The 20,722-nt window shown below is 40.9% G+C and overlaps 1 protein-coding gene across 1 annotated transcript in view; it reads right to left on the reverse strand.

The window, feature by feature from the left end:
- Positions 1 to 20,722, reverse strand: part of Dnah5 (dynein, axonemal, heavy chain 5) — a 197,962-nt gene that overhangs the window by 130,781 nt on the left and 46,459 nt on the right. The window contains exons 19-30 of the mRNA XM_013013842.1: positions 16,848 to 17,013; positions 15,685 to 15,924; positions 12,687 to 12,877; positions 12,518 to 12,605; positions 10,843 to 10,976; positions 8,441 to 8,642; positions 7,681 to 7,916; positions 6,325 to 6,543; positions 4,968 to 5,030; positions 4,446 to 4,684; positions 3,367 to 3,607; positions 1,591 to 1,790 (exon numbers count right to left, since the gene is read on the reverse strand). Of these exons, the coding sequence (XP_012869296.1) occupies positions 1,591 to 1,790; positions 3,367 to 3,607; positions 4,446 to 4,684; positions 4,968 to 5,030; positions 6,325 to 6,543; positions 7,681 to 7,916; positions 8,441 to 8,642; positions 10,843 to 10,976; positions 12,518 to 12,605; positions 12,687 to 12,877; positions 15,685 to 15,924; positions 16,848 to 17,013 (2,219 nt within the window). The remainder of the gene's footprint in view (positions 1 to 1,590; positions 1,791 to 3,366; positions 3,608 to 4,445; positions 4,685 to 4,967; positions 5,031 to 6,324; positions 6,544 to 7,680; positions 7,917 to 8,440; positions 8,643 to 10,842; positions 10,977 to 12,517; positions 12,606 to 12,686; positions 12,878 to 15,684; positions 15,925 to 16,847; positions 17,014 to 20,722) is intronic.

The following is a 20,722-nucleotide window of genomic DNA, read 5'->3' on the forward strand; positions in this document are numbered from 1 at the left end:
ATGGCCTGATGAGTGTTCCTTTGCTCTCAATTTTGTGAGAACACACCTCCCAAGGAACAAATGGTGCCTGGAAGACAAATCAACAGTGTATATGCTTAATTTAAGTGAGGAAAGTAAAGAGCTTAGCTCTGTTGAAGGTGGAGTGTCTTGAGCTGAAGTTGGGTGGTGTGCAGCAAAAATGAACCAAGCATCTGCAATGTAGTGTTGAACTCTATGTAGCAGCATCTCTTTGGACTCTAGCCATACCAAAGACCTACTACACAGCCTCACAGCAGTGGCCGCTCATCTTTCTTACCCCTTTACTGATCTCTCAAGCCCTATAGAATAGGAAATCTACTCAAAGTCTTCTCAAATGTTAGTCATAGGAGCAAAAATTTTAATTTCTGTCTTCTTAATGTAATTGCATTAATATTCCACACATTTCTGCGGTTTGTGTTGCCATTGTTCATTTTTCTCAGTGGAGTAAGCTGGATGTAGTGACACAGGCCTGGAACCCCAGTTACAATAGGAAACATAAATTAGGTGGATCACAAGCATGGTCCACACCCAGACAGAAAGTAAGACTTCATTTCAAAAATAACCAGGGTAGGGGCTGGGAAGGTGGCTCAGTGGTAGAGCGCTTGCCTTGCATGCATGAGGCCCTGGGTTCGATTCCTCAGCACCACATAAGCAAAAAGAAAAAAAGCCAGAAGTGGCACTGTGGCTCAAGTGGTGGAGCGCTAGCCTTGAGCTGAAGAGCTGAGTGACAGTGTCCAGGCCCAGAGTTCAGGCCCCACGACTGGACCCAAGAAAAAAAAATAATAACCAGGGCAAAAAGAGTTAAATGTGTGGCTCAGTGATACTGCCACAAAGGAAAAAGAAAGAAGGAAGGAAGGAAGGAAAGGGGGAAGAGAGGGAGGGAGGGAGGGAGGGAGGGAGGAAGGGCAGGCATATTAAAAGGAATGAAGTAGATTCAAGGCAGAATTGGTATCTCAATGTTGTTCACATGTTACACAATTACTATATTTGAAATTTTAATGAACAGCAACTACTTTTGGAAAGAGCAGAGGGAATCCCATTGCTTAAGTTCAAGTTAATGAATATAATTTCCATGTCCAAAATGTAGCAGGTTAGCTGACACCACCATCAAATGGCCAGATAGACGTGAGAGACTCGATCCAACTCTGTAGGAATTACATTCAAAGGTCTCTATTCCATGCGCCATCTCACTGAAATGTGGACACAACAACGAGCTGACAAGAAGGTTTCCCAAGTGGAATGGAATATTCTGGAATGCAGAATATTGCTCCCACTGGAACGTGGAGTTGTGCTGCCGGCTGTGGCAAGGTTGGTCAGCAGCAAAGCTGCAATGTTCAGTGAGATCCAAGTGGCTGATTACATGCAGTGTGACTGCTCCCAAGGTCTCAAGGACACATCCCATCCCCAATGAAGAGGATCATGAAACAGAACCAGTGTGAAGTGTGCTGTGCCAAAGGCTGCCAACTCTGAGCAGCACTGAAGGGCGCACTGCAATGAAGTTGTTGTCACTTCCCTCGAAATGTTTCCTAAGGTTCTCAAACGTAAGGAAAAAGGGACACGCGGCTCGCTTACCTGTTGCTCAAGAGAGAGCCCAGCAGCATCAGGCTGTCCTCCATGCTGGCGATGATTTCCGCGGTACTGTCACCTCGCAGGAGCAGTTCTCCACGGGTTTTAAAGCTGCCAAACGTGAACGTTTTGCTGTCCCATTCACTGACCACTTGCTTCAGCTTCTGTTCAATGTCTCTTTCCTTCACTGCGCTGATGCAGATGTCCTGTCAACATGCAAGCTCTCATTCTACCCCATGAAAGTGGTAGTAAGAGTCTAGGTTGGCTAGAGATCCCGTATTCACTATTTGCTCCATACACTTCTAAAGCATGTGTGTTTCCAGCTGCCAGGTACAATGGAACAAAGTGTGTGTGTGTGTGTGTGTGTGTGTGTGTGTGTGTGTGTGTGTGTGTGTGGTGTGGATACATGGACATATACATGACTCCCCAGAGCATTTGTGTATACAAGTCTCCACCCAACTATGTCAAAAAGAGGACAGAAAAGATACAACCACCTTCTCAATCTTGAACTTCAATTACTCAAAAAGTCACTGCTCCTGTTACCTGTAGTCAATGAATGCTACATGAGAGAGAGAAAGCAGGAGAAACCTGATTTCTTCCCATCCCTTGTCACTCTCAGTCTCCTCCAGAGCTTCCTCTTTCCCCAGACCATCAGTCCAGCTCTCTCTTTGCCTCCTCGCTCCTCACACCTCATTCCTTTTCTGGGTGAGTTTATCCTAGTGGATCCTGACGAGATCCACTTCCATTCAGCTATTGCCCCTTCTTGGATGTTTAGACCTGGAAAATGCTCAGCACCTGCCCAAAATCAAGGCCACAATCTGGGAAACTTGCCATCCCCCCTGAGGCCCAGACACTACCACCGGTGTCCGTAAAATGTATAATCATCCTTCCAGACTTCTCACCAAGAAATTCACGCTTGATTCTCAGCCCCTGCCTGTGCTTTCCACGTTCCTTGCATCAAGAAAGTCTGCCTCCTTTCACCTCCTGAACATTCCTTGGATCTCTTTTTCCCCTCATCTTCATTCATTCATTCATTCTCACCCCTCTTCCAACAAACCATTATCTCTCAGACTAATCATGATGCCCGGTGGTGTCTCATTATCCTCCTCTTGTCCTCGCCCACTTCTTCTCATACATGCCTACCAGTGTGATCTTTACAAATGCAAACCTAAATGTATCTTTGCTTATGGCTAGCCTTTGCTCTCAAGACCAAAACTGGTAATACGTACTAAGTGTACTACACTTCCCCGGCCTCCCCCGCCTTCCTTCCTTCCTCCTCCACACACCAGCACACATGATATGCCTCACACATGGCTCACTCTCCATCTGGAATGTTCTCTGCCATTTCAAAGTCAATCATTGTCCCCGTGCCCCGCAGCCATATTCCCCTAACCTAGCCAGACTTGTAGATGCACCCCAGCTTTCCTACTCATGCACCCCCAACTGTCTCCGCCTGAATCATCCCCAGATAAGACAAAATCTTTTATCACAGCATTCTTTTTCTTCGATGTTCTCTGCTACAAGCTCAAAACTATACTTTCATTTACAATGATTAATTATACTTATCATTCAATGATGTGTGAGCGCATAAATGTATCTTTTTTGTTCCCAGAAGAGAATTTATCCACAGCAAGCATTCGATAAACCAGCTGAAGAATGAATGACTGCCACAGAAAGTCTTCGATTGCCAAGCATGGTTTGCTCCCTAATAAAGGGATGCTATAAAAATCCATCTCCTGTCACCATCCGATCGCCCACCACATCACACTCCATCAACTTTACCTCGATTTCTTCTTTGTATTTCAGAAGAGGTGCCTCCATGATATTTCTTAATTTAAAGGTTTCGCTCCCCACATCTAGATGGTGGCCAGTGAGGGCCGCGATTCTTTCCCAGTGCCTCTCCATCATGGCCTTACTGGCCATGTACTCCAGCAGAGGGCAGCACTCGCTGAAGTCATCGATGGTCTTCTTCAGGTCCAGGAAAGCCTGCCAGTCCTTCAGTGCCCGGGGCAGCTTCCGACACCTGTGAAGAGGAACCCACAGAGGACACCCAGATAGGAGCCTGGGAATCTGGGGTCTAAGACTGTCCAGGCATTTCAGGCCTAAGATTGTAAGCTAGCATTCTTTCAAGACCAGTCTTTTCAAACACCTGTCTCATTTTGAAATTTTATGACGTAGAGACTATCTGTTAATATCATTTACTGTATATGTCACAGGATATTGTTCCTCCAAATCAGGAGAGATGTGCTTAGTAGTCCTTCATAACAATTACCTAGGAAAAGGTGTTGTCTTATTTCATTTTGTTTTGGCAGTACTAAGATACTCAGTAGGCAGTTATTCCACCACTTGCTTCATGTTTCCAGCCCCAGGAGCATTATTGTAAAGGACCAGAGGTGCCTTTTCATTTATTTCAACTCTACATACACATTTTGAGACCTTACCAAGACAAAACACACTGTGTGGCACACTGTCAGTTAATAAACACACAATGTCTCATTTTCCCTAGATCCAGGTTATCAGACAATGTTGGAGAATCATAAGGTCGAAAGTGTTTCGGTATTTTTCTTAACCAAAGGGTTCTTACTTTTACTCTGTGAAATTGTCTAACATAAACTTCAAATGTTTGATAGGTGAGACACAAATCAAAAGGCCTGACAAGATTGGCCCAGTTTAAATGACATGTTAAATAGAATACAGAGTGAGGTCAACTAACAACCATGTGGCAAGACATGCTCTCCAGACAAGTGCTTTCCAAAGACATGCCTAAAATCCGGGATAAAAAGAGAACTTGGCAGCCTATCAAAGATAAAGCATGAGAAAAATCCCCTAACACTGGATGTGCTAAACACTGGGCTTCTCACCTGTTCTGGAATTCTAAGAGTTCGTTGTTGATTTTTTCAATATTCACTTCTGACCATAGAATATCTTGGTAATTATTGACAGTTTCTATGACACTGTTGTACAAACTGTATATTTTCTGTAGAAGACTTAGCTGTTTTTTTATCTCAAGAAGCTGAGGGTACTGAGTAACCGGCAGACCAAAAAGTTCTTCTCCTCCACTGTAGGTGATGTATTTGCGATAGATGTTATCAAACTGATTCTAATAAAAAAAACATACTGGAGCAATTAATATATAAATACACATGGAAGAAAAAGAAAAGACCCACAAATAAACAAGTAAGCATGAACTCCCATCACATTTAAATAAGAAATAAATATACGTAATTCATAGACATTACTTCTAATGATAACTACTCTGAATCATAATTTTTACAATGAAAGTGTATCTGCTATCTTACAAAATTCTTTTATGTCTCGTTGCTAAATCAGGGGTGTTGAAAACACAATAGAGATCTCCATTGTTTAGGAACAAAAACAGTTACCTGAAACATGGTTAGTCTATCACTGGCTTCCTGAGGTTTCAAGCTGCCAACCATTGGGCCATTCTGAAACAGATTTAAATAAACTTAAAACAAAATGAAGAATAAATTTCAGTAACTTAGCCGGGTGCTGGTGGCTCACGCCTGTAATCCTAGCTACTCAGAAGGCTGAGATCTGAGGATAGCGGTTCAAAGCCAGCCCGGGCAGGAAAGTCCGTGAGACTCTTATCTCCAATAAACCACGAAAACTGGAAGTGGCGCTGTGACTCAAGCAGTAGAGCGGTTGCCTTGAGCTGAATTGCTAAGGGACAGTGCCCAGGCCCAGAGTTCAAGCCCCATGACCGACAAAAAAAAAAAAAAATGTTCAGTAACTTACAGGATTTATGTATCAAAGTTAGCATTAATATGCCACAAACAAAATCAGAAGGGACTGAGAAACTGATTTGCTTAGCCATATGTTTCCAGTCTAACAAAGTCAAGTTAATACTACAGCCCCCATAACTTAAGAAATCTTGAATATTTAAAATACTGATTATCTACCTCTTTGATGATACCAGAATATACCAGATATAGTATGTGGATGTCTTTTTTCTGGAGAAAGTACATATTGATAATATTGAAGAAAAATATTAACATCATTAGTTCATAGATTTCACCAGTATAAAACCTATTTATAAAATTAACCACAATCTCAACATGGTTTTCTTATATTATGACAACATAAATATATGGTTTCTGTATTCCTTCATCCATTAAATTATTATATGGACTGAATCTCCTAGCTTTATTCCTTTTGTGATTTGATATGTTTGTAATAGTTTTAAAACCTATTTCAAGAAGCTGAAGAATACTGGACGGAGTGACCAATGGACATAAGAGCCCTGTCCTCCATTATTAGCATATAATTAGCATATTATAATTGGCTGGAAACCAAGCTCATTATATAACACACTTCCATTGGAAGACTGCACTAAAGCCCATATAAATGGTTCAAATGGGAGCCCAGTGTCATCTGTTTTGCTCATCATTTTCTTGGGCATGAAGGACACTGCTTGATACATATCAGACAATGTATTCTTTGTACAACTAAGGAATGGTATGGGAGAAAGCAAAACTATTTATAGTTGAATAATACTTAGCTGCACATATTTGAAAAGGTACTAAACAACTTCAGTAAGAGACCATACAGTATGAACAGCATGCTCACATTGGCCTGAAATTATTCAGGATGAACTAGTTGCTGAGTGAAAATAAAATGTCCATGCCTACAGATTTCCCCAGGAATTTGACACAGCATTCTAAATAGTGTATTCTGTTAACATTTCCCTGGAAACACACATGGAGAAAGCCAGAGTCATACCAAGTCATAGTTCACATAAAACTGTTGACAGTCCTGTAGAAAGACCTCCACCGTGCTAATCAGCTCCTTCCTGAAAGTGGGCTGCAGGGAGACTAACTCGTTCTGGACTTCACTGGCCCGGGCAAGCAGCTTCTCCCAGGCATAGCGCAGAGCATCAACTTTGTCCATCTCTTCCTTTACTACCAGAAGTCCATATTTGTTAAGTAGAGCATATGATTCCTGCACAAAAGAGGGAAAACTTAATTTCTGCAAGTCAGACACATATATCCACAGGCGGTGTGGGCTGGGCCTGAGGATGAAATAAGCTGACACCCTCGCAAAGTCACCCTGACCTCTCCTTCTACTTCCTGACTACAAGAGCTTGAATGGGTAAAGAAACCATTCAGCTCTGGTTTCTTCCTCTACAAAATGGAACAACTCTCTAGCTGTTTCCTGGGATCTTTGGGAGCACCTGAGAAAATGCAACGTTAGATACATTTTCCAAATTATAAAACATGACAGAAATAGAAGCTACTTGTACCTGTGCCCCCAAATTGTATCCTGATTCCTGTGTGGGAAGCGAGGTGCAGTGAAGACAGGATGAGTTGGGACATGAAGGGGCATTAAGTGTCTTAGCAGCCCTTCCAGGTCCTGTTTACCAATGAGGGATCCCTTCCCCCACTGGTTTTTCCCTGGGAAACCTGTCTCCATCTGAATGGACCCTTCTCATGGTGACAGCACTGTACTCCTGCTCTAGGGATACAAAGGGGAGTCTCCTCTGCCTGGAGGTGGGACCACCTGTGTGGCCCCCACAGCATCAAGGTGAAGTCAGTCTGCAGCTCAGAACACATCCTCACTTTGCTTTGTCCTCCCAGTCTCATCCTGATTACATCACCACCCCCTTGTGAGCAGCCCTTAATAATGCGTGTGTCCTGAGGCCTTCTTCTTCTTTTTTTTTTTGGGGGGGGGGTCTGGTCGTGGTCCCTGAACTCAGCCTGAGTGCTATCCCTAAGCTCTTCAGCTCAAGGCTAGCTCTCTACCACTTGAGCCACAGCGCCACTTCCGGCTTTTTTCTTTTTGCTTATGTGGTACTGAGGAATCGAACCCAGGGCCTCATGCATGCAAGGCAAGCGCTCTACCACTGAGCCACCTTCCCAGCCCCTGAGGCCTTCTTCTTAGGGACCTGAACTGACCTAGAAAGGAAGAGAACCCGGCCCTGAAAGGCAGCCTGTGAAGACTAAGCATCGTTATTGTTGAATTTATTGTTCTTAACTTTAGTATCCAATCCTAATTCCAGCACAGATCTGGTCAGTATGTCAGCCAAGGGCATCCAATGTACAGAACTGTCCCTATAATGAACAACAGGTGCTGGTTTACCTCAATGGGCCCCACTTGAAAGTCAACGTGGATTTGCTGCTCCCTGATCTCTTTCAGTGCAGCCATTGCAATCCGTATATCATCTAGGTCTTTGATTGGACGATTCAGTTTCTTACTGAACTCCTCAACAAGTGCAAATATGGTTTCCATCTCACTCCTGTACTTTTGGTTACAGTGGCGACCGACAACCATCATCCAACTTCTTATCTCAGCAGTGAGAGCAAATTTCAAGTCAGCTGTGAAAATCAGGTTCCATTAGAAAACTTGAATCAATGCTGCTGTTCTCTCAAAGTAAATGCATTTCCACTTATACTCCTCTAAATCATAAAATATAAACTAGAAAAAAGAACCTTTTTCTAATCATTATATACTAATTCATTTTCTGAAGCTACTTTATACAATTAAAATTTATTTTAAAAGTGCTTAAAACTACATTTCAAAATCCTCAGAGTTAAGCCTCAAATATTTGTTGTTACTTAATAATCCAAGAGTAAATCTTAATTGTAAATACAACAGATTCATCCCCCTTTCTCTGGAGCCCTTATTTTCAAGGTTTGACAGCAAAGTCTCCAAAATAGTGCAGAATAAATAATTATACAGAAGGGAATAAAAACAACTCTACAAATTGGTCTTAAAGCTTGAGGCTCATAAAAGAAGAGTCAATCTTTAAGACAGCTAGTACCCTCTGGAATACTGATCTAGGAAGAGACACAACCATGCCACCGGATTTATATAACTGTCTGAAAGACAACGAACCAACCTGTATACAAAGCAATGGCACCCACGCAGATGCACTCTGGCTCAGCATTAATTTCCTGCTCTAGGTTTTGGAAATAAAGAATCTGCGACTCAAATTCAGAAAGCAAAGGGTTTTGCATGATAAACGTCCTGATGGCTTCTTCTTTCTCCTTTTGCCAGATGTGATTATAGCATTTGAAGTGATCCATGGATGCAATAACTTCCTACAGTCCAAATAACATTATATTTGTGGAGAAAAAGAAAAATCCGAAATGACATTATGATACAAGGAAGCCTTTTCCCACTGCGGGTGGTTGACCTGGAGTTCTTTAGATGGTTCATTATTGGACATGGTTAAGCATGAGTTGGGAATGATGTCGAATTGGGTTATATACAATGGTGTGGACGGTAACTCAGGGACAGGATCCACGTCACAGTCCTATCCCTCACCAAAAAGAAAGTGAACAGTTTTTAGAAACTAGAAGAAAAAGTCCTAAAACATCCTTGTGGACAAGGCCCTTTTGATCAGAGCTGGACCCAGGTCAAAAAGCACAGCTCAAGATTGTAACATAAAATGTCATCAATCAACAGTACTGAGGTATTTTTCTCTTTTTCACTCACATGCTTTCTCACTGGCTGAACACACGGGAAACTGCGGTTGGAACCTGGTGGTGTGTTATCTAGGGACTCCTATACAGAGAGAGAAGGGTTGAGCTTGGATCTGGAGGGGAAGGGCCAGCCAAACATAGCCAGACTCAAACTCCATTGGGACATGGCATGAAATCATATAAAAATGTATAAATCCTGGCTGGGCACTAGCTGGCTCATGCCTATAACCCCTAGATACTCAGAAGGCTGAAATCCGAGACTCAAGTTCCAGGCAGACAAATCTGAAAGACTCATCTCCAATTAACCAGCAAAAAGCTGGAAGTGGAGCAGTGGCTCAAGTGATAGAGGTTAGCTTTGAACAACAGGGAAAAAAATACTAAGGGAAAGCACCTAGACCCTGTGATCAAGCCCAGTACTGGCACAAGAGAGAGAGAGAAAGCCTTCAGCAGAGGGGTTTAAGCCTACAGTTAGAAGAATGTTGGCCATGCTTCCAGGATTTGAGCCCTAGGAAAACAGCAGAAGACACTCTGAAAGAAAGGACTAGGAAATCACGGCAGGAAATGGGAACAAAGTCTGATTATAAAAGATTGAGACAGCAACACATTAGAAATTGTGAACAGTCTCTGGAATCCCCAGAGAATCACTGATGAGTCTCAAGTCAGGAGAGACAGATGCTGAACTCTGCACAGCACTGAAAAATCCCTCACTAACAGCTGCACTTACCTACATTGCCACAGTATATTTAGTCCAACTTCTTCCCTTCATACCTGGATCTCCCTAATAGTAGCTGGCTATATTCAAAGGAATTAATAGATCTTACCACTAATTTATTTTTGTTTGTATTTTGTATGATTACTGAAGTACTTGAAAATATATAAGGATACTTATTTAAAGATACTCTTCTTAATTCTATCATTCATTTTAGAGCCTAGAAGGAAGAGACTGGGTCATTATTTACAAAATTTCATAAACACTGTCCTTAGGCCAAAATGAAATACAAGTATCTTCCATATAGTAAGAAAAGGAAATTAAATGTACATAAAGGCAAAGACATCAGTTCCCTCAGGAGCACATTAAAAATAAATACAATTTCTTCACACTGTTATAGAATATGTAGATATTCAGAGTGCTTTCAAACAAATCTAGCTTCCTTTGGAAAAACTAAGCAACAGAAATTATGTATTTGCTGAGCAACAACTATTCACGCAAAACTAAGAAACAATTAGAGTTGACAAGCTTTAATGCAATGTGAACATAGCCTTGTAATTAACAAGTGATTTCAGCATTTTAAGTCTTTCTGACTACAAGAACAAGTTTGCCTAAACCAAAAAAGAAAAACTGAGGCAAAACAAAAACCATGTTGGAAGAAAAACTAACCTGAATTTACATCCATATCTAGTGCTTGTTTTCACAGTAATAATATTTTCCTCTCTGACTTTCACAAGGAAAAATATGTTTCCATTTGAGTTGTCTGACCACACAGACATAAACAATGGACTGCAAGCCATGTTCTATCTGACTTCTTGCAGGAGAATTGTAAAATCAGTCTGACTTAACATATTTTTTAAAGTTAGATTCATCTATATTAAGAGAAGATCTAAGACATTAAACAGACTGCAGTAGGAAATGGAATAATGCCTCTGTCGGTTGCCTTCTACCATGGAGAGGCCTCAGTGCCTAAGTGTTTGCTGAGTACACACAAGATGCCTGGCATGCTCGCTATCAGCACCAGGGAAAGCGAGGGGTGCAGGCAGAACCAGTTCACTCAAGCACCTGCGGGAAGGGAAGCGCCTGTCCAAAGGAATCTTGACCTACCTTTTTGGTGGAGTGGATGATGGTGCTAAGCACAGAGACTAATTTTACAATCTCTTTGTTGTCAGAAACATTCTTATAATAGTTCTTGGTTTGCACTGGAATGGGCAAATTTATAGATGCTATCTCAACAGTATCTAAGCAAAAGAGAGAGAAAAGAAGTTTACATCAACAGTATATGGAAAGTTATTTTGCAAAGATTAGATTTTGGCTATGGTAAAGTAAGGATGCAGGAAATATTCTCCTCTATAAAAGCATATAAAAATGGTAGGAAAATGAACAGCGTCAACATTGATGGATTAAGCAAAGCTTACAATAAGCCACGAAGTGGTTGTTCAGTGGAACCAGGCTAGATCTCCATATCAGCGGAGGGTTTGTGTGCTGTAACCTCCTCTAGCCTTAGATGGCCACAGCAGCCTTGAAGACCAGCTGTCTCGCCTCCTCTGTAGCCATGAAGACCAGCACCCCAGCCATCCCAGGGAGGCCAGGCTGGGCTTGGGGCTCCTCTGGGAGTGAGGGGGACAGGGGTTCCTTGGGATTGTCATCCATTAATCTACCTGCAAGCTCTCCAGAAAAATTGCAATGAAAATTATCTTTAATTTCCCTGATGGAGAAATTCACTAAAAGAGATAGACAGAGACAGACAGAGAGACAGGTGAAAACTAAAGGAAAAGAGAAAGGGAAAGGCAGGGGAGGAGAGGAAGAAGGCAGAAAAAGGAAAGGGGAAGAAATCACTCAAGTCATATGCCAAAATAAAAGTTCACAATCATCAACACAATACAACTTCACGCTACTTGAGGCAGTAGTATTACAAAGAGACATCCTGGAGAAAGCGGTCCAGAGGAAGCATTAGCAGCCCCGACCTTCTCCTGGGGCTCTAGAAACACAGATGTACAGAGTCTCAGGTGTGCTGAGAAACCCCACAGGGCCTGGCTTTCACTCGGGGGTGGGTCAAGACTCTCTACCATGTCAAGAAACACTCATCACAATGATGACCTTGTGCTCTTTCAACCATGAAATAGAAATCCTTCTGGATGTCCTAGTATCTTTGCTGGTCCTGGGACTTAAACTCAGGGCCTAGGTGTTGTCCCTTAGTTTTTTCACTCAAGGCTGATTCTCTAAACATTTATGTCAAAGCTCCATTCCTGGATTATTGGTGGTCACTTGGAGATAAAAATCTCATGGTCTTTTCTGCCCAATCTGGCTTCTAACTTGATCCTCAGACCTCAGCCTCCTAAGTAGCTAGTGATACAAGCAGCTGTGATCCTTAGATCTCAGCCTCCTGAGCAGCTAGGATGACAAGCGTGAGCCACCCAGCCCCCCAGTCTCATCTTCAGATTGGACCCAAATCACTGCTGCATCTGCTGTGATAGACAAAATAAATACAGATGTGATGGTGGCAGAAAACTCAAACTATGCACACCTTCACACTTGGCCAGCTTACGTGGCTCCTTACTTATTATTCTAATCCCACTTGATCTGAGAATTGCACCAGAAAATAGAGAAGTACATTTAAGCTCTATAAATGTTGAGTTGACATCATTATTTAAAGGAAAACTATGACCATAGGAAATAATATTTATCAGAATGAACTCCAAGAAATGAAAACAAGAGGGTTTTTTTTGTTGCTGTTTTTTCAATAAACTAAATAAATAAAAGAAACTAAAAGAACATTTACCTTGAGCTTCACTTTCTCCCACATCCGTCTCAGAATCACTGTCTTCATGATTCCGCAAAGCAGCCGTTTTTCTTTCATTCACCTTTTTCTACAACATAAAAGATAATTTTCAGCCTCCCTCTATCCACAAGAGAAACAGCTTCCAAACAGGTTTCCATCCAAGCCGCACCTGGGACAGCAGCTCGCTGCTCCACTGTCTGACCCCCTTGGGGACGCTGGTGATGCACTCCACAGCCTTGTTCAGTGTCTGCTGAATGTCCTCCAGGGTGGGGACAATGGACACATTGGGGATGGCCAGGGTGATGCTGGCCCGGAAAATGGGGAGATGATTCGGCTTCATCTTGCATGCACTATGACTGTCTGAGTTAACATGAAACCAGAGAGAATTCAGATTTGTAACTCAAAATGAAATTACTTCATTTCTAACCAAAATATATGTAAATCAAGTATCTAGTGCAACACATAATAGGTATGTAATTAGATAAATATTTATTGAACACTATCATAATATTATTGAGTGAATGAATGAAAACAATTGAAGGCTCTAGTTTTACTCAACATAACACCAGTTCAGTGAAGATCATGTCATGTTCTGGTGACAGTTTGTTGGTATATACTCTAGAAAGCAACCCTACAATGTAACTCACCAAATATAGCAAGAGGGCTTTGAATCTGGAGATGGATATATAAGTATATAATATAGATACATGCACACAAATGTGTGAATATACCAATATACCAACATCATTGGAAATAACTTTATAGAGCTAAAAATGCCAATAATATATAAAGTTAGGAAGCACCTGTGATTTGATGCTTAGCATGAAATTTGGTAGGTTGTATTAATTTCCCTGTGTCTATGAAAAGAACCATCTTCTATTCTCAAGTAAAATGAAAATTTAAAACCTTGAGATAATGTTTTCTCTCATATTTGGAATCTATATCTAAAAGATATACAAATACACAGATAAATACATACATATGTGCACACAGAATACGGTTGTAATTATGGGACTCTGTGAAGAGGAGAAAGGGGGAAAGGAAAAGAGAATGATGGCGGTGTGTAATATCCAATTACATCTTACGTATGAAGGTGGTGTAAGGAAACTCACTGAATGCTGTTGAATAAGGGGTGCTACAGGGGAATGGGGGCGAGGGAGGTAATAGAGGAGGCTATTCATTTGAATATGTGCGCTGTGAAATACCATGGCGAAATTCTTTTGTACAATTAATATACACTGAAAAAAAAACTGAGTGACAGGAACGTGAAATGGGTTCTTTTGAGGATAATACTGGCAGTGCTGAGGAGCGCCACCAAAGAGGAGGAATCTGGTCAGACTACTTTGCACACACATGTAAGAACAAAAGAGTGAACCCTGCTGACATTGTTTCCAAAAGGGAAAAAAAGGATGCTGATAGAGAGGGTGGATTGGATCAGGGAACCTTGTATGCAAGTACACAGTACAGATCCTCTTACCATTAATATGTGCCCATTTAAAAACTCATGCCTCCAAGCAGAATATCCTTCCAAAATTCTTAGGTTTGTTTATCTACTTCTAACTAAACCTTATAAAGATAATTCCTTAAATGACAGTATTCAAAATAACTAAGACTTTTTATCCTCTTAGTTTTCAGTTTTAATTACTTTTTTTTTTACTATTTTTAATGTAAATTTTAACTTCAATATTTGCCTATATTTCATGAGCTTTGAAGCATACTTGGGAAGTGTCACAATTATTTCTGCACCCGCTGGAAAGCATGGAACATTAGGACTGAAGAAGACAGCTGAAATATCACCCAAATAGCACAGTAGATGCTACTTTGAAAAATGTATTCAAACGTGTTTTTCTTTCATGCGATTGTTTCTAACACATTTATAAGATTATTTCTTTGTTGCTTTATTATGTCCCTCCCCCACCGTATAACCCCTGCTTTCACTGTATTTGATGTTGGTATAATTTGTGGAGGGGAAGGGGAAAAAAAATCGTTTAAATAGGGATATAGGTGGACCCATTGCAACATTGAGAAGTACAAGTCGTTATGTTGAAAATGAACTTTACAACTTTGGTGGGGGGGAGGATTGGGGAGGGAGGGCGGACAGATGGGAAGAGATGGGGAGGGGAAACAAAGGAGGAGGCTACAATGCTTGATAAGAAATGTACTCATTATCTTGCCCATGTAATTGTAACCCCTCTGTACAGTATTTTCACAATAAAATTTTAAAAAAAGAAAAATGTGACAGTGATATGACTGTCACCACTTAATGGGACAGGTTACTAACTTACTAATCGGGCAATGACACAATCTTCTATACTTCTTTTTGGTGGTACTGGAGTTTGAACTCAGGACCTCAGTAGGCAGGCACTCTACCACATGAATCACTCCCTCCCCAAGTTGTGTAACTTTTTTTTTGGTCAGTCTTGAACTCTGGGCCTGGGCCCTGTCCATGAACTCTTCAGTTCAAGGCAAGCACTCTACCACTTGAGCCACAGTATCACACTGATTTTCAGGTGGTTTATTGGAGATAAGCATCTCATGGATTGTCCTGCCCAAGCTAGCTTTGAACCACAATCCTCAGACCTCAGCCTCCAGAGTCACTAGGATTATAGGTGTGAGCCACCAGAGCCCAGCTGTGATCTTCTTTCTAAAGCATTTTTATGAATTAAGGTAATTCGTTTCAGACATTTCTATCTCACTACAGAAGATTAAAAATGATGTAGAGTTTGTATTGTGTGTGTGTGTGTGTGTGTGTGTGTTTGCACGATTTTACTGAGGATTAAAGGCAGGGGATCTTGCATGCTACACAAGCACTCTTACCAACTGAACCATGGGTTCAGCCTTTTTGTTTCTATTGTTATTCTATTTTTTAATTGGGGGGGGGATTTGGGAGAGCTTTGTTGTTATTTTGTAAGATATAATCTCCTTAACCTGCTCCAGACTGGTCTCAACCTCACAATCTTCCTACCTCTTCCTCAACTGTAAACATGTTAACTAAACCTCGCCATGTTCGTGTTCTGGGTTTTAATGTGAGCAATGAGAGCATCCACTGTATAGAATTGTGGTGACTAAAGTGCATATTTAAACTTAACAAGGAGGCAATAGTAGATTTTTAATTATGAAAATTTAACACAACACACACACACACACTACACCTAATCAGTCCTTACCCCTGAAGTTAACTGAGTGGGACGCTTGAATGCGCTTGCGAATAGCCTCTAGCGTATTCCTCGTAACTTTCAGAAGCGCATCCATGTTTTGATGGTTGAAATGAGAGAGCAGCTCACAGGCTTCTTCCTCTAACACCTCGGTTTGTTTCTTCTTTCTTGTGACTGTTGCTAAAGACAAGGGGCCAGTCCCAGCATTCAGGCAGGAGGCCAAGGCATCAGAATTTCCGTCTTCTCTTTTCACTGTTAGTAGGTGAGAGACATAGACAGGGAAATAGAGAGAAAGATAGATTTGTGTCATGATAAAGAAAATTAAGATAAACTATAGATGAGTTTAATGTCACGCTTCTTAGAAAGTGAAGCCATTAAAGAAAGAAAAGGAAGTCTGAACACCAGATGGATTGATGGAGGCCTCTCCTCAATAGGAAAAAATAACCAAGGCAAGACATAGAAGCTATCAGTTAAAAGCTACACTGAGCCCCAGGAGCCTGGGGCCTAGAACTTTGTCTCCTGTTAACATCCCTCACACCTTGAAAGAATAAGTTCTCTGCTACTTCTCAGTATTCTCACCTGTCTATCCTAATCTACATATACTTCACCGAAAACTTCAATCCAAAATCCACCTTACTTACAGATAAGGTAAATAAAACATCAACACCTACACAAACCAAACAGAGAGCCAAATATGAAAGAGGGACAATGTACAGGACATGAATGCAGATTCTAACACCAAAAAAGGAAATAACCATTTAGCTTCATTACATAAACTCATAATCATAATTTCAGATTCATACATATCATTATAAAATTGGCCAGTGTTGCCGGCCGCCAGTGGCTCACATCTGCAATCCTAGCTACTCTCAGGAGGCTGACATCTGAGGATCTCAGTTCAAAGCTAGCCAGAGGAGGAAAATCCGTGAGACTCTTATCTCCAATTAACCACCAGAAAACTGGAAGTCGTGCTGTGGCTCAAATGGTAGAGCACTAGCCTCAAGCTGAAGAGCTGAGAGACAGTGCCCAGGCCCAGAGTTCAAGCCCCATGACCAACAACAACAAAAATAGCCAGTGTTTATAGAGGTGTAAAAGTGATTACTATTAGAAAATTACATTTTATATTTTTAGTAAATGCCCTAGAAAAACAAGACCTTTTTTACCTTGGGTCTTACCTGAAGTTTCGTTCTTTGAGTCGACCTTACTCAGATTGCATGCTTTATCACTTTCTTCTTTAGCTGGAACCTCCACATCCAGCAACATGTTTATTAGCTCATTGACAGCCTCTTCCACTAAAGAGCTTTTAAAATGCAGTATCTGAGCACCATTTACACAAAGGTCCTAAACAAAAATCAAACAACAACAACAAAAAAAAACAACAACCAAGATGAGACTGGTGTTATATTTGCTTATCTAATCTAGCTCTTCCGAACCCAGAAGGAACCATAGAAATGGCACAGTCAACCTCCAGGTGAGGTTTTAGTGAAGTTGGACCTTTGTGCTAGTCCCCTAGGCATCCTGGAAAACAACCATCCAGTAGTCAATGGGAGCCGGGTGGATGGACCAAAACCCCACTTCTCTAGCAAGGAAGGAAAAGCTCAGAAAGCCATCAGCAGCTTCTCTGCCCATGAAGTTTCCTTCCTATATCACAAATCTGCTTAGCCAGCACGTTTTCCTCTCCATCTTTGCTGACAAGCCATACTCATCTCCTAGTTAACTTCTCCTATATTCCTTTCCCCTCGGATGAGATTTTGCATTTCTCAAAAAGTAAATTGAATAACTATAAACTAATATAATTTGGATCACTGTGATGGATTTTGTAGTTGGTTAGACAGGCAAGTATATTCAGAGAGACAAGTGATATACGCAGAATCAATTATTTACACCCAGAAGGAAAATAAAGCTAAGAAATAATACACTTTGTTGGTTACTCAGTCTAGAGAATCTCAACATCAAACTCCCACATCAAACATCAGCTTGTGATTCCTCATGCCACAGAGTCAAGGTGATCCCCTGCCCACTTTCACACACAGGTGTTGGCAATAAAGATAACAAGAATTCATGACCCAAACTCAACCAAGGTTCTAATGCTACCATAGTCCTGAGACGCTTTCCTCTACTTAGCTCTGCAATAGCTGTGACATCCAGTCGTTGGCCATCCTCTCCCAACACGCAATGGATAGCCTTGATTTCTACAGCTGAAAGCAAATGGAACCATGATGTGTAGCCTTCATCCGACCCACCAGCCCTGTACCTTTTCCCTCTGTCATGAACAATTCCTCTTTCTGTTCCAGTGAGTGTTGCTCCTGCCACTCAAACACACATGCACATCTTAAGTTCTGACTCACAGCCTCTCCTGCTTTCTCCAGACTTCATGACTTCCAGCCCCTTGTTTTCCTCTCCATTTGATTTTGTCTGGGCATAAACTTCAAATCAACACCTTCTTCCAGATAACAAATTAAAACACTTCTGGACATTTTCATTCCTCTATCTGGAATGCTCTTCCCCAAAGGTATCACATGGAAGCCAGGCACCAGTGGCTTATGACTAATCTTAGCTGCTCATCAGGTTTATATATGAGAATCACAATTGGAAGCCAGCCCAAGCAGAATTGTCTGTGAGACATTTATCTTCAATTAATCACAATTAGAGGAAAGTGGAGCAGTGGCTCAAGTGCTCAAGTGCTAGAGAGTGAAGCAAAGCTTAGGGACAGTGCCCAAACCCAGAGTTCAAGCCCTAAGACCAGACCTCCCCCCCCCCACAAAAAAAAAGAGAGTCACATGGCTTGTTCTCTCAGTCAAATGGAGTCACAGAAGTCATCCTTGACCACCAACATAAAATCACAATGCCATATCAGGTATTTTGTGTCTCTATTACCCTCTTAATTTTTTCTCCATTAACGTATCACTACCTGACACGTTTACCCATTGGCTTTTTTGCTTGTTCTGCGGGTAACTAGAGCTTTATTTGTTTATGGGCACTGGGGTCAGCATAGATGCTCCAGCAAAAATTGCACAACAGATAAATAAATTCTGAAATTTTAAGAGGAAGCATTCACTCATAGTGGTAATCAAAAGTGCAGATGAATCATTCTCAACTGAAGATGGCTGAAAGAAAACAGGAACAACCTAAGCCTTCTCCCAAGAAGCAGAGTTTTAGGGTCCGATTAGGCATTCCACATCCACGAGGTAAGCTATAATTATACAGAGATAGACACCAAAAGAGAAGATTATAAACTGCTTGCTTAAGAAGAAACCAGCGAGGAGTTTCTTGGTGGGGCAGCCACATGGTGGCCGAGCCCCAGGCTACACACATAGTTTTTAGTGGAGAGCTAAGACAGGCCTTTAAAACCTAGCTATTTCCCAGTTGTACTGAGGGTAGACATCTAGGTAACAACCATATCACTATCTCAAGAAGGTTTCAGAATCCAATTATGCCCCAGTCCCCTGCACTTAAGTAGTACATATCCAACCTCCAAACATCAGAGACCCCTTCTACCTGTGAAAAAAGGAGCTCCATCCCCTGGTGCAGACCAGATCTTGGCTACAAAATACAGTTGCAGATCTCAGCAACTAACACAAGAGACTCCACTAAGATGCTGCATATCAGACATCAGTAGACACAAGGTGCCTCCAAACAAATTGGAGAACTTGGTTTGCTTGTTTTGGCTCTTGTTTTGTTTTATTTCCTTGTGTCTGGCTTTTGGTATTTATTGTTTTGTTTAGTCTTAGATATACCATCACAGTTATTCGTGTTGTATGCGTAGTTCATGAGGGCTATATTCAACTTTTTATTGTTTTATTTTTACTTTTATTTTAAAGTTTTTAGCTTTTCCCTTCTCCTTTCTTTTTTGTATTCTCATATTCTTTTTTCCTTCGTTTATTGCTTATTTTTCTTACTGTTTTCATTTTATTTTTATTCTTGTTCCTTTTTCTGGTCTTTCTTTTTGTTCTTGTCCTTATTCCTTTGATCTCTTGTTGTTTGTCTATTTGTTTGATTACATTTGTTTCCATTTGATTCTGTCTAGTTCACTCATCCTGTTATCTCATTGGTTTTGTTTGGTTTATCCTGATGCTTACAATAGATTTTCTCACTGGCTACAAATACATATAACCTCCTTTTCTGCACCATAATAACCCTCCTTAAACAAAAGTGAAAGCATATTTCCATAGCGGAATACATATCTATGATTTAAAACCTCTGATTTAAAATTGATGCAATTGTAGGGCTGTGTTTGTTTTTGACTTTATATTATGTCCTGCTGTGATTTCAGATTTGAGTGCATTTTTATTCCAAATAGGCCAAACAAACAACCATAGAAACACAAGAAAAATGCCAAGTCAAGGAAGCTCAACTCCAACAGAAAATAACCAGACAATACAACAGATAATAAAGAACCAAGATGATATTTTTTCAAAATGTTTTAAAAAACACTGCTGATAAATGTCTAGTGAAAAGATAGAACGCCTTCACAAATCAATTTGTGAGTGTGATGAGACTAACCAAAAATTTTTTTATAATCTGTTTTCTTTTTTATTATGATTATGAAAATACTGTACAGAGGGGTTACAATTACATGGGCAAGATAATGAGTACATTTCTTATCAAGCATTGTAGCCTCCTCCTTTGTTTCCCCTTCCTATCCCTTCCCATCTTCCCCCCAACCCCCAACCGAATCCCCCTCCCCCTCATCCCACCAAAGTTGTAAAGTTCGTTTTCAACATAACAACTTGTACATCTCAATGTTGCAATGGGTCCACCTGTATCCCTATTTAAACGCTTTGTTTTTTCCCTTCCCTTCCACAAATTATCTCGACATCAAATACAGTGAAAACAGGGGGCTATACCATGGTGGAGTGACATACAAAGCAACAAAGAAATAATCTTATAAATGTGTTAGAAATAATCGCATGAAAGAAAAAAACATTTGAATACATATTTTAGGGTTCATTTCCCTAATATCAACTTATCTGACCTTTTCTGCTTGACTCAGACATATACTAGTTATTGCAAATAAGGGAAACCATGGGACCTATGTTTCTTTTGGCTT

This window comes from Dipodomys ordii, unplaced genomic scaffold (genome assembly GCF_000151885.1).
Source record: "Dipodomys ordii isolate 6190 unplaced genomic scaffold, Dord_2.0 Scaffold21, whole genome shotgun sequence".
Lineage (NCBI taxonomy): Eukaryota > Metazoa > Chordata > Mammalia > Rodentia > Heteromyidae > Dipodomys > Dipodomys ordii.